At 47.5% G+C, this 12,094-nt stretch overlaps 1 protein-coding gene across 4 annotated transcripts in view; it reads left to right on the top strand.

Moving 5' to 3' along the window:
• The window catches only part of CHAF1A (chromatin assembly factor 1 subunit A), a 40,149-nt gene that overhangs the window by 5,789 nt on the left and 22,266 nt on the right, over positions 1-12,094 (top strand). For 3 of the 4 annotated variants that reach the window (XM_032252208.1, XM_032252205.1, XM_032252206.1), the window contains 2 exons: positions 302-1,164; positions 8,842-8,898. In XM_032252208.1, the coding sequence (XP_032108099.1) occupies positions 302-1,164; positions 8,842-8,898 (920 nt within the window). The remainder of the gene's footprint in view (positions 1-301; positions 1,165-8,841; positions 8,899-12,094) is intronic. The other variant, XM_032252207.1, reaches the window with a different exon arrangement.

The raw sequence follows: 12,094 nt of genomic DNA, 5'->3' as shown, positions 1-12,094 counted from the left end.
TTTTTTTTTTTTTTTTTTTTTTTTTTTTGAGACAGTCTCACTCTTTTGCCAAGGCTTCAGTGTGATTGTACCATCATAACTCACTGCAGCCTCTACCGTACTGGGCTCAAGCAGTTCTCCTGCCTTAGCCTCCCAGAGTGCTGGGATTATAGGTGTGAGTCACTGTTGCCTGGCTCCAGATAGCCCCTTTTCAAACTTTGAAATTATTCCCACCATATCCCAACAAGTAAATAATTTTGAAGCTCATGAGTGGTTATAACTCTCAACATTCTGTAAAGATGGCTTTCTGTCTTTGTTTCAGCCCGTCTGCCGTTTAAGCCGCTGAATCTTGTCCCAAAGGAGAAAGCCGATGACATGTCTGACGACCGGGGTACATCTGTGCAAAGTAAAAGCCCCGATTTTGAGACTGAGACCTCTTTGGACACTTTGGAAAATGACTGTCATGTGGGTTCTGACATAGACTTGAGACCAAAACTTGTCAACGGGAAGGGTCCCTTAGATAACTTTTTAAGAAATAGAATCGAAACTAGTATTGGCCAGAGCACAGTCATCATTGATTTGACAGAGGACTCGAATGAGCCGCCTGACAGTCTTGTGGAGCACAATAAACTAAATTCTGAAGCCTCTCCCTCCAGGGAAGCAGTAAATGGCGACAGAGAAGAAGCTGGGGATCAGCAGGGGTTGCCGAAGGCCATTCAGAATGACAAGTTGGCATTTCCTGGAGAGACCCTTTCAGACATTCCTTGCAAAACAGAGGAGGAGGGTGTTGGCTCTGGAGGCATGGGGAGGAGAGTTGACTCCCAGGAATGTTCCCCACAGAGCTGCCCGGAGCTGATGAGTGGCCTGAGAATGTGCTCCAGAAAGGAGCAGGACGACTGGAGTGAAGCTGGGGGCATCCTGTTCAGAGGGAAGGTGCCCGTGGTGGTCCTGCAGGACATCTTGGCTGTGAGACCCCCCCAAACTAAGTCCCCTCTGGCAATACCCCAAGGCAAGAGCATGACCCCTGAGAACGAGGTGCTGGAATCTTGCCTCGAAGAAGACTCTGTACTCAGCCATTCTTCCCTGAGCTCTCCCTCTTCCACCAGCTCGCCTGAGGGGCTGCCTGCTCCCCCAAAGCAGCATAGCAGCACGAGTCCCTTCCCCACCTCCACACCCGTCCGCAGAGTGAGTATCTCCCACGGAGTCTCCACACATCAGTGTTCACAGATCTCAGAGCGCTGTCAGTCCCCACTGGATCACCCAGATGGTTTGTGGCAGAGTGAGCGGGGCCATGGGCTAGGTCTTGTGACCACTTGACGTGAAGTTCTTCCCGGTATCAAAACTCAGAGTGTTCGGTTGTACGTTCGTTGTGATACACCTGGGACTTGATTCATCAACAGTACCTGCTGTCTTGTGTGGGTAACACCCTGCCGTTTAGCCTCCGTTGTTCACACCTAATCAGCGATGGCTTAGCTGTTTCAGGGAATTAGGATCTGAGCCCTCACTTCAGACTCCAGGTCCAGCTTCCTCTGGGCCCCTCCCGTCCAAGCACAGAACTGTAGAGACCTCGGGGGTACGGAGGCACTGAGCACTGAAGTGGCAGTGAGATGGCAGGAAACATGACATGGGGAATTCTGTAGGGTCAGCCCCTGTCAGCACAGCCACTCATCTTAAAAACAGCCTTACCTGGGGCCGAGCATGGTGGCTCACACCTGTCATCCCAGCATTTCCGGGAGGCTGAGGTGGGAAGATCGCTTGAAGATTACTTCAAAACCAACCTGGTTAACATAGACACCGTCTCTACAAAATAATTTTTATTTTTTTGAGACAGAGTCTCTATCACCCTGGCTGGAGTGCAGTGGAGTGATCTCGGCTCACTGCAACTTCCACCTGCCAGGTTCAAATGATTCTCCTGCCTCAGCCTCCTTAATAACTGGGATTACAGGTGCATGCCACCACACCTGGCTAATTTTTATATTGTTAGTAGAGACAGGGTTTCACCATCTTGGCCAGCCTGGTCTTAAATTCCTGACCTCAAGTCATTTGCTTGTCTTGGCCTCCCGAAGTGCTGGAATTACAGGCATGAGCCACTGCGCCCAGCCCTGCAAAAACTTTTTTTTTTTAAGACAGGGTTTCACCGTGTTGGTCAGGCTGGTCTTGAACTCCCAACCTCAGGTGATCAGCCTGCCTTGGCCTCCAAAGTGCTTGGATTACAGGCGTGAGCCACCACTTTTTTTTTTTTTAATTATTTGGGCGTGGTGGCACATGCCTGTAGTCCCAGCTACCTGGGAAAGCTGAAGCAGGAGGATCACTTGAGGTCAGGAGTTGGAGGTTACATGAGCTGTGATCATACCGCTGCACTCCAGCCTGGGTGACAGAGTGATACCCTGTCTGGAACCATTTTTAAGAAACCCATAAGCGTGACTTTTGCATGGTCTGTCTCTGTCATTGGTTTTTGATTAGCAAGATGGTGTCCTTAGGGTCTTATGGACCAAACTGATAAAATCAGTCATGAGTCCCATGGTATGTTTAGCAATGTCTTTTTCTGTTTGTTTAAAATTTTTACTTTTTATCTTAAGTATGTAGAACCAGAAGAAACAGTGCTTTTTTGTGTTTTTGGTTTTGTAGCACTTCTGTTTGTTCATGTTGGGTCTTTATATGAGAGTAGATCCTGAAATAGATCATTTAATCTCTACCTGTAAGCAGGTATGAGTAGACCACCTGGACCATAAACCACCAACCTTGTTTGCTTTTGGAATTTTGAACTCTAAGGAACCATTTGTCTTTATTTTTTTTTTTAGATGTAATCTTGTTCTATCTCCCAGGCTGGAGCTGGAGTGCAGTGGAATAATAACAGCTCACTGCAACCTCTGCCTCCCAGGTTCAAGCAATTCTCCTGCCTCAGCCTCCAAAGTAGATGGGATTAGAGGCGCCTGCCATTATACCCGGCTAGTTTTCATATTTTTAGTAGAAATTAGGTTTCCCCATGATGGCCAAGCTGGTCTCAAACTCCTGACCTCAGGTGATCCACCTGCTTCAGCCTCCCAAAGTGCTGGAATTACAGGTATGAGCCACTGTGTCTGGCTGGGACCATTTATTTTCCTGAGTGACTCCATTTCTTGTTTTTCACCTGAGAAGAGGCAAAAAAGAAAAAATGGCTCCCTCTTTAGGTTCATGAAATGATAAAAATGAAGCAAATCTTTTCTTCTTTTTTTTTGAGATGTGGTCTCACTGTCGGTCAGGCCGGAATGCAGTGGCGTGATCTCGGCTCACTGCAACCTCCACCTCCTGGGTTCAAGCGATTCTCCTGCCTCACCCTCCTGAGTATTTGGGATTCCAGGCTCCCACCACCATACCCAGCTACTTTTGTATTTTTTTGGTAGAGATGGGTTTTACCATGTTGGCTAGGCTGGTCTCAAACTTCTAACCTCAAGTGATCTGCTTGCCTTGGCCTCCCAAAATGCTGGGATTACAGGCGTTAGCCACTGCGCCTGGGCTTCTACTTTTTCTTTTTTCATTTTTTTCTTTTTAAGACGGAGTTTCGTTCTTGTTGCCCAGGCTGGAGTGCAATGGTGCTGTCTGGGCTCACCGCAACCTCCGCCTTCCGGGTTCAAGTGGTTCTCCTGTCAGTCTCCTGAGCAGCTGGGACTACAGGTATGCACCACCATGCCGGCTAATTTTGTATATTTTTCTAGAGACGGGATTTCTCCATGTTGGTTAGGCTGGTTCTGAACTCCTGACCTCAGGTGATCCCGCCTACTTTGGCCTCTCAAAGTGCCAGGATTCCAGGTGTGAGCTTTTTTTTATATGTGCAGGTTTGTTATATAGGTAAGCAGATTATTTTATCACTTAGGTGCTAAGCCTAGTACCCTCTTCTAAGTTGCTAAATGTGCCAGACTGGGATTTACACATTTCAACTTCTACCTAAGCCACCACTCAGTCTCCCAAAATCAGAGTTGAAGTCTCTCCACTTTGGCCACCCTGTAGTGTCCATTCAGTCACTTGAATTTCTTCCAGGCTGCTGCCACTTTGCAGAATGTTGTCCTGTGATGTGTTGGCAGCCATGTAGCAAGAGCAGGATACAAGCACATGTTTCTATTAATTTTGCCCTTTCATCCACAGCTCAGTCTGCAAAGTGGGAAGTCACCTTGTTGGGCACTGTGGTGAAACAGTCCTGCCCCCTTGCTAACACAACTGAGCACATGAAACACAGTGTGCGATATTTAGGAAACCCTGCATTTAGGATGCTAGATCTTGTTCTGAACACAGGCTGGAGGTTTTGGAATGCACTAGAAGGCAGTATTAGTCCAGCTTTTCAAATAATTGACAAGTGGTGAAGGCTTTAGGCTGGCCCAGAGCCTATGGCAGAAAGCGGCCACAACCACCCCGGGGGGGCCTGTCATTCACTGAAGCTATGTGAAGTGAAGCGATGATGAGGAGGCCTCCCCCTGCTCTGCTCTGATGGCAGGGCTCCCTGAGATCCCAGCTGGGAGAGGCTCCACCTACAACCCCTACTTCCTCTCCGTGCCTTTGAGGATTCCTGCATGTTGGTGCCTAACTCAGCACCTTTCCGTGAGGTCTGCACCCCTCCATCCCGCACGCCCACAACCCCTGTTATTCTGGGGAATACATTGTTTTCACACTTTCCCTCCCCACCAGCCCCTCTTTCCAGATTGCAGGGGGAGCTGGTGGGAAGCTTGCAGATTGTTTCACGTTTGCCATGTGATCTGTGTGGTTGTCTGTGGGGTCTGTTCTTCCCTGAGTTGGTGCAGTGAAATCTGCATTGAGAGCCTCCGGGCATTTATTGCCACTGTACTTTGTGAGCTGGCTTGCCTTCTATATTTTTTCTTTTTTAAAATAAAAGAAAATGGGAGTTTGTTCCGATACAGATCCAGCTGTCCCTTTACAGGGAGCTTCAGAGCGGGTTTTTGTTTCAGTTTTTGATGTCATTTTAGTACCGTAGGATCTAGAGAATCTCACTTTGGAAAAACAGTGATTTAGAAAGACCCCTCTTTAGGTACTACCAGAGTCCTTTGAATAGCTGAAGCGTTCCTTTTTAGTATTACAGTTTTCTACCATGTGGGAAAGAAACTTTTCTGAAGTTTGTTTGCAATCAGACTTGTAATTTAGCCTCTTCTGTTAGTGATAGAGATGATTAGTCTACAAATGATCATGTTGGTGCAGTTGCGTTTGTTACTGGAATCTTTGGCTTGCCTCTGTGCCCAGATTGCTGGAACTTCTTTGCATATACTTGAAATTATGTTTGTAATAAATTGTCCATGTTTAAAAGAAGTAATGGTCCAGGTGCACTGTCTCATGCCTGTAATCCCAGCGCTTTGGGAAGCCAAGGTGGGAGGATTGCTTGAGCCTAGTAGTTAAAGACCAGCCTGACCAACAAGGTGAAACCCTGTCTCTATAAAAAATACAAAAATTAGCTGGGCATGGTGGTGCACACCTGTAGTCTCAGCTCCTCAGGGGGCTGAGGTGGGAGAATTACTTGAGCCAAGGAGACAGATGTTGCAGTGAGTTGTGATTGTACCCCTGCACTCCAGCCTGGGCAACAGCCAAGACACTCGGTCTCAAAAAAAAAAAAAAAAAAAAAAGGAAAGAAAGAATGGAAAGCTTGCAGCCCTTTGTTCTCCCAGGAGGTTGCAATGATCATCATCGTCATCATCATCTTGTATTTTTCTGTGTCCTGCTATCCAGACAGATCCCTAGGAAATACCCAGTATGGTTTTGTTTCTTTCTGTCCGACATACACTGTAAATATCTGGCTTTGTTACTCAAGGGTGTCTTTGATGTTTTTTGTACTGGGGATGGGAAGATCGAGCCTTTTTTTTTTTTTTTTTTGTAGAGACGGGGTTTCACCATGTTGACCAGGATGGTCTCGATCTCTCGACCTCGTGATCCACCCGCCTCGGCCTCCCAAAGTGCTGGGATTACAGGCGTGAGCCACCGTGCCCGGCCGGTCGAGCCCTTTTTAATTGCTCTGTGATACCCCATGGTGTGGGTGTACTGCAGGGTACAGATCTGTCTTAGTAGATACTCCTGTTTCTATGGTTGGCTTTCACTAAATGATTGCTGCTTGCAGCTTCCTTCTACAAGTCGCTTTGGGCTGTTAGGGGAATGAGCTTTTGCTAGCTCGAGGCAATGTGTGCGTTCTTATTTTCCCAGCTTGTACTCTCTCATATGCTTGTAGGTTTTATCGTTTACCCCCTGCCTTTGCTCCCCTGCTGTTAGGTTTTAGCCACTTATCTGCTCTGGACTTAGAAATTGGATACCCTTTAGTATAAAATCAGAGTCCATAGGCTCTGAGAGGATTATTGGGGAACAGGTGTAGGAATTTTCATGCCCACACACTGTTAGCTCTGTCTCGACTCCTTGGGATCGTCGCTTTCTGTGTTTCAGCTTCCTTCTGGGATCCTGGATCATGTTTTTGGCAGTTGAGGGTGCTGTTTGGCTGGGCTTCAGCTGGGTAGAGTATGGTAGCCTTGCATAGAATTTTAAGAGTGAGATCTAGAAACACTTGCGTCAAATTTTAAGAATATTCTGTCAGACCTCAAGGTTCATCTGAGGTTTTGGTAAAGCAAAAGACATACCAGTTTTAAATTAAGCAGTAATTTCTCTGTTGTGTTGTTGGGTATTACTGAGCAGGCTCCTGCCAGTCACATCAAGTCTATTGTTCCTGGACTCACAGCAGAGGAGGGGGCCATTGCAAGAGGCAGGAGATTCTGCAGCTGAGCTTCAAGTGCGGGCAGGACCACAGAAATGAGTTCCCCACTGCCCCAAGACCACATTCCACATGCAATCTCATGGAGCTGTGGCAGCTCCCACATTCTGCACCTAAATCCCTCAGAGTGGGGGTGAGGCACACAGCCTTGGCAGCCAAAGTGAATGCTGGAGAGACACATGCTTTTTCTGCGACATTTGGTGAGGCTGCCTCTGGCTGGCATTTCTGTTGCCACATTCTCAGTAAAGACTAAGCACCCTGGCCTCATCTCACTGGTGAAGGAACTTCCGCCAAGATGGGTAGCCTTCTCACAACGGCTCAGTCGTTCCCTAAAGAAAGGTCTAGTCTAGAAAGGACTCAGTGGGAGCCCAGTGGAAAGGCTGTCTTTTAGAGTTCACTCATCTAAAGCTTTTATTCTGTGAGAGGTCCTAGTCAGGGGTTCAGCTTTCCCAGATAAAGAAATCACTGTTAAATAATTTTGTTGACCTGTCAGACCATTGCCAGGAAAATGGGCTTCTGGTTTTTCTTTTTTTTTTTTTTTTCCCTTTGAGATGGAGTCTTGCTCTTGCTCTGTTGCCCAGGCACCCAGGCTGGAATGCAGTGGCTCCATCTTGGCTCACTGCAACCTCTACCTCGTGGGTTCAAGTGATTCTCCTGCCTCAGCCTCCCGAGCAGCTGGGATTACAGGCACATGCCACCACACCCAGCTAATTTCTTGTATTTTTAGTAAAGACGGGGCTTCACCCTGTTAGCAAGGATGGTCTCGATCGCCTGACCTTGTGATCCACCCACCTCTGCCTCCCAAAGTGCTGGGATTACAGGCCTGAGCCACTGCACCTGGCTGGGCCTTTGCTTTCTCAATTCAACTTCAGCCTTACACTGTAAGTCTGCAGTGAACCGGGAGAACTATTTCTTCCCAGCCTTAAGCCTCTTTTCCCATTGTTCTTCACTCTAATAGTTTGGTATTCTCTGCCACGGTGGGAGATGGCTTAGGCCAAAGTCCAGACTCCCTGTTCGTCTTCCGCCCCAGGACCATTTAGGTGGATGGTGAGGCACACCATGGGTTCTGTTAGTAATTCCTAGTAGCCCAAGCTCAGTATGAAGGTAGATGATAGAGAATATTGTGCCCTAGAATATAGAGGTCCTAGACAACGCCAGCAAGTTTCCCTTTTGTCTTAAGCTCTCACTCCACGTTCTAAAAAGCAGAGTTGGCCGGACGCGGTGGCTCACGCCTGTAATCCTAACACTTTGGGAGGCGGAGGCAGGTGGATCACCTGAGGTCAGGAGTTCGAGACCAGCCTGGCCAACATGGTGAAACCCCATCTCTACTAAAAATACAAAATGTAGCCAGGCATGTGGCACGTGCCTGTAATCCCAGCTACTCTGGAGGCTATGGAAGGAGAAGCACTAGGACCCAGGAGGTAGAGGTTGCAGTGAGCCGAGACTGTGCTACTGCTCTCCAGCCTGTGCAATGGGAACGAGACTCCATCTCAAAAACAATTAAAAATGAAAAAATATAAAAAGCAGAGTGGGGTTAGACAGAATGTAAATTAGTGGTTCACAGGAAACCAGCCTGGAAACATGTTTTACTTGATTAACTTAGCATCTATTTATTTTGAGACAGTCTGACTATGTAGCCCAGGCTGGAGTGCAGTGGCGCCATCTCGGCTCACTGCAGCCTCCTCCTCTGTGTTCAGGCGATTCTTCTGCCTCAGCCTCCCGAGTGGCCCGCCACCATGCCTAATTATTTGTATTTTTAGTAGAGACAGGGTTTTGCCATGTTGGCCAAGCTGGTCTCAAACTCCTGACCTGAGGTGATCTGCCTGCCTCAGCCTCCTAAAGTGCTAAGATTGCATGCATGAGCCACCACACCCAGCCTTGTCTGTTGCTTTTATTTCTGAGCTTGCCTTGTTTTTCTTGTGTGTGGCCTGCTTCACTCATTTCTTTATCTGCCTCCACAGTCTCCCTTGTTATCTAATCCCAGATACACGTGTGCACACTCATTGGAGTTTATGACTATACCATGACATTTTGGTTCTGTTGGTGGAAAAACTGACCACCTGGAAAAGTTTCTCTTTTTCTTGAAGCAATTGAAATAACTGGTGTTTAAAGATAAATGTCTTTCATTTCAGATAACTAAGAAATTCGTCAAAGGTTCTACAGAGAAGAACAAGCTCAGACTGCAAAGAGTAAGACATTTTTCCTGAAATAGAAAATTAACCTGCTGTGCTTTTTGCATTAAATAGTAAGCAAAGCCCTTTGCAATTCCTTTGGTCCCGTTTTTACTTTTCCCCAGCCTTCTCTGACCATCATTTTGATTCTTGCTTCATTTTATTTACCTGGGCTTGATGGTGCGTGGATTGTGTCAGTTTTTGCTTTGCTGGGTCCTAAGATTTTGTGTGTGGCCTTTTCTAAGCATTTATCAGTAGTATTTCCACTCTCTTAATGGTTCCTCATCCCACTGTAGCTTAAAATTACCTTCCAGAAACCCCAGTCCCTTTCTCTGCAGTCCCAACTCTTTAATAGGGATTTAAGTTCCACTTCTTCCTAAGTTCTGTAACATCTTAATAGCCCCTACACTTGATGGCTGATTATCCTTTAGGAACTCCCTGCTGAGTTTCTTATTCTGTGGGGGGCATCACCAGAGGCCTTTTTACTTACTGCCTAAAGATTAGAGAAGTTGAACATCATGTTATACCAAAACAAACGAAAACTGCAGGGAAGGCCTCTGGGCTTTGCCTATACTGCCAGCTCACAGGAGGGGCCTGGTGACCATCAGCTCTGTGTTCACTGGGCGTTTCTTGAGCTTCCTGACAGCGCACTGTATTTTTGTGGGTCAGATTTGGGGTTGATTTTTACATTAATTCTGTTTTTGAGATAGTCTCTCGCTCTGTTGCCCAGGCTGGAGTGCAGTGGCGCAATCTTGGCTTATTGCAGCCTCCACCTCCAGGGTTCATGCAATTTTCCTGTCTTCGCCTCCCGAGTAGCTGGGATTACAGGCGTGCACCACCACACCTGGCTAATTTTTTTTTTTTTTTTTTTTTTTTTTGTGACAGGGTTTCACCATATTGGCCAGGCTGGTCTTGAACCCCTAACTTCAGGTGGTCCACCCACCTTGGCCTCCTAAAGTGCTGGGATTATAGGCGCGAGCCACCGTGCCCAGCCTGATTTTTATTTTTACAGTTTATCTCACTCTTTGGAAGGATAACTCTTTTTTTGTTTTGTTTTGGTTTTTGTTTTTTGAGACAGAGTTTCACTCTTGTTGCCCAGGCTGTAGTGCAGTGGCTCAATCTTGGCTCACCAGAACCTCCACTTCCCGGTTTCAAGCAATTCTCCTGCCTCAGCCTCCAGAGTAACTGGGATCACAGGCATGCGCCACTACACCTGGCTAATTTTATTTTTTAGTAGTGACGGGGTTTCTCCATTTTGGTCAGGCTGGTCTTGAACTCCCGACCTGAAGTGATCTGCCCGCCTCAGCCTCCCCTAAGTGTTGGGATTACAGGCATGAGCCACCACCCCCGGCCAGAATGCGAACTCTTTTGAAGCTCATTGGCACCTCTGAGTCCCGCACACGTCGGAGGAGAAAATACCCAAGTGTGGCTGAAGAAATCTGATTCACCTGCAGTTTCTAGAAGCCTTCTATTTCCTGCTTAGGAACAGGGCAGGAGACTCTGCTCCACCCACAGCTATGTTGAGAGTGTCCTTGTTCAGTCCAGACAGTCACCTTTGTCATCTGTGTTGTATGTCAGATGCAGTTACACAGGATGCTGGCAAGAAATGAAAATCGACATCTTTCAGACTGTGTCTCCCTGGCTTTTGTTAAGGCTACCAGAGATGTACTGGGACACATTTAGAGCATTTCCTGAGAGACAAAGGCAGATATTCTTAACCCAAACTGAAAGCTGAGCTATCGGGCTCCATATGTGGAAAGCCCGTATTGGATGAGAGATGGTCCTCATGCTGTGCTTGGAGTGGGCACCTGTCGAGCCAAGCAGGTGATCATTTTGTTTTGTTTTTTTAAGATGGAGTTTTCCCTCCATTGCCCAGGCTGGAGGGCAGTGGCGAGATCTCCGCTCACTGCAACCTCCGCCTCCAGGGTTCAAACAATTCTTCTGCCTCAGCCTCCTGAGTAGCTGGGATTACAGGCACACACCACCACTCCTGACTAATTTTTGTATTTTTAGTAGAGACAGGGTTTCACCATGTTGGCCAAGTTGGTCTCAAACTCCTGACCTCAAGTGATCTGCCTTGATCTCCCAAAGTGCCAGGATTATAGGCGTGAGCCACCACGCCCAGCTGAGCATGTTTAACATTAACTTCAGATCACATAATGATTCAGTGTCCCAGGGCACTACCAAATCTTTGGAATGAAGAACCTGTTAATGAAGTATTACTCCCTTAAAGAATTTGAGGCCGGGGATGGTGGCTCATGCTTGTAATCCCAGCACTTTGGGAGGCCAAGGCGGGCAGATCAAGAAGAGGTCAGGAGTTCAAGACCAGCCTGACCAATGTGGGAAAACCCTGTCTCTACTAAAAATACGAAAATTAGCTGGGCGTGGTGGCATGTGCTGAGTCCCAGCTACTCAGGAGGCTGAGGCAGGAGAATCGCTTGAATCAGGGAGTTCGAGGTTGCAGTGAGCAAGGTGGCGCCATTGCACTCCAGCCTGGTGACAGAGCGAGACTCTGTCTCAAAAAAGAAAAGAGAGAAAAAAACCTGGGCTGGCTGTGATGGCTCATGCCTATAATCCTAGCACTTTGGGAGGCTGAGGTGGGCAGGTTGCTTGAGCACAGGAGTTCAAGATCAGCCTCTGCAACATGGTGAGACTGTCTCTACAAAAATTAGCCAGGTGTGGTGATAGGTGCCTGTGGTGCCAGCTACTCATGCGGCTAAGGCAGGAAGATTGCTTTTTTGTTTGTTTGTTTGTTCTTGAGATGGAGTCTTGCTCTGTTTCCCAGTCTGGGGTACGGTGGCACATCTGGGCTCATTACAACCTCTGCTTCCCGAGTTCAAGCAATTTTCCTGCCTCAGCCTCCCGAGCAGCTGGGGCTACAGGTGCACACCACCATGCCCAGCTATTTTTTTTTTTTTTTTTTTGTATTTTTAGTAGAGACAGGGTTTTACCATATTGGCCAGTCGGTCTTGAGGTCCTGACCTTGTGATTCACCCGCCTCAGCCTCCCAGAGTGCTGGGATTATAGATGTTAGCCACTACGCCCAGCCAGAAGATTGCTTTGAGCCCAGGACGGAGGTTTCAGTGAGCCAAGATAGTGCTGCTGAACTCCAGCCTGGGCACTAGAACGAGACCCCATCTCCAAATTAGTAAATGTTTTTGGGGATTTTTGTTTTTAGGCAGAGTCTCGCTCTGTTGCCCAGGCTGCAATGCCA

Source organism: Sapajus apella, unplaced genomic scaffold (assembly GCF_009761245.1).
Source record: "Sapajus apella isolate SASKATOON/1434 unplaced genomic scaffold, GSC_monkey_1.0 scaffold77, whole genome shotgun sequence".
Lineage (NCBI taxonomy): Eukaryota > Metazoa > Chordata > Mammalia > Primates > Cebidae > Sapajus > Sapajus apella.
This window is presented reverse-complemented; position numbering and strand designations above follow the sequence as displayed.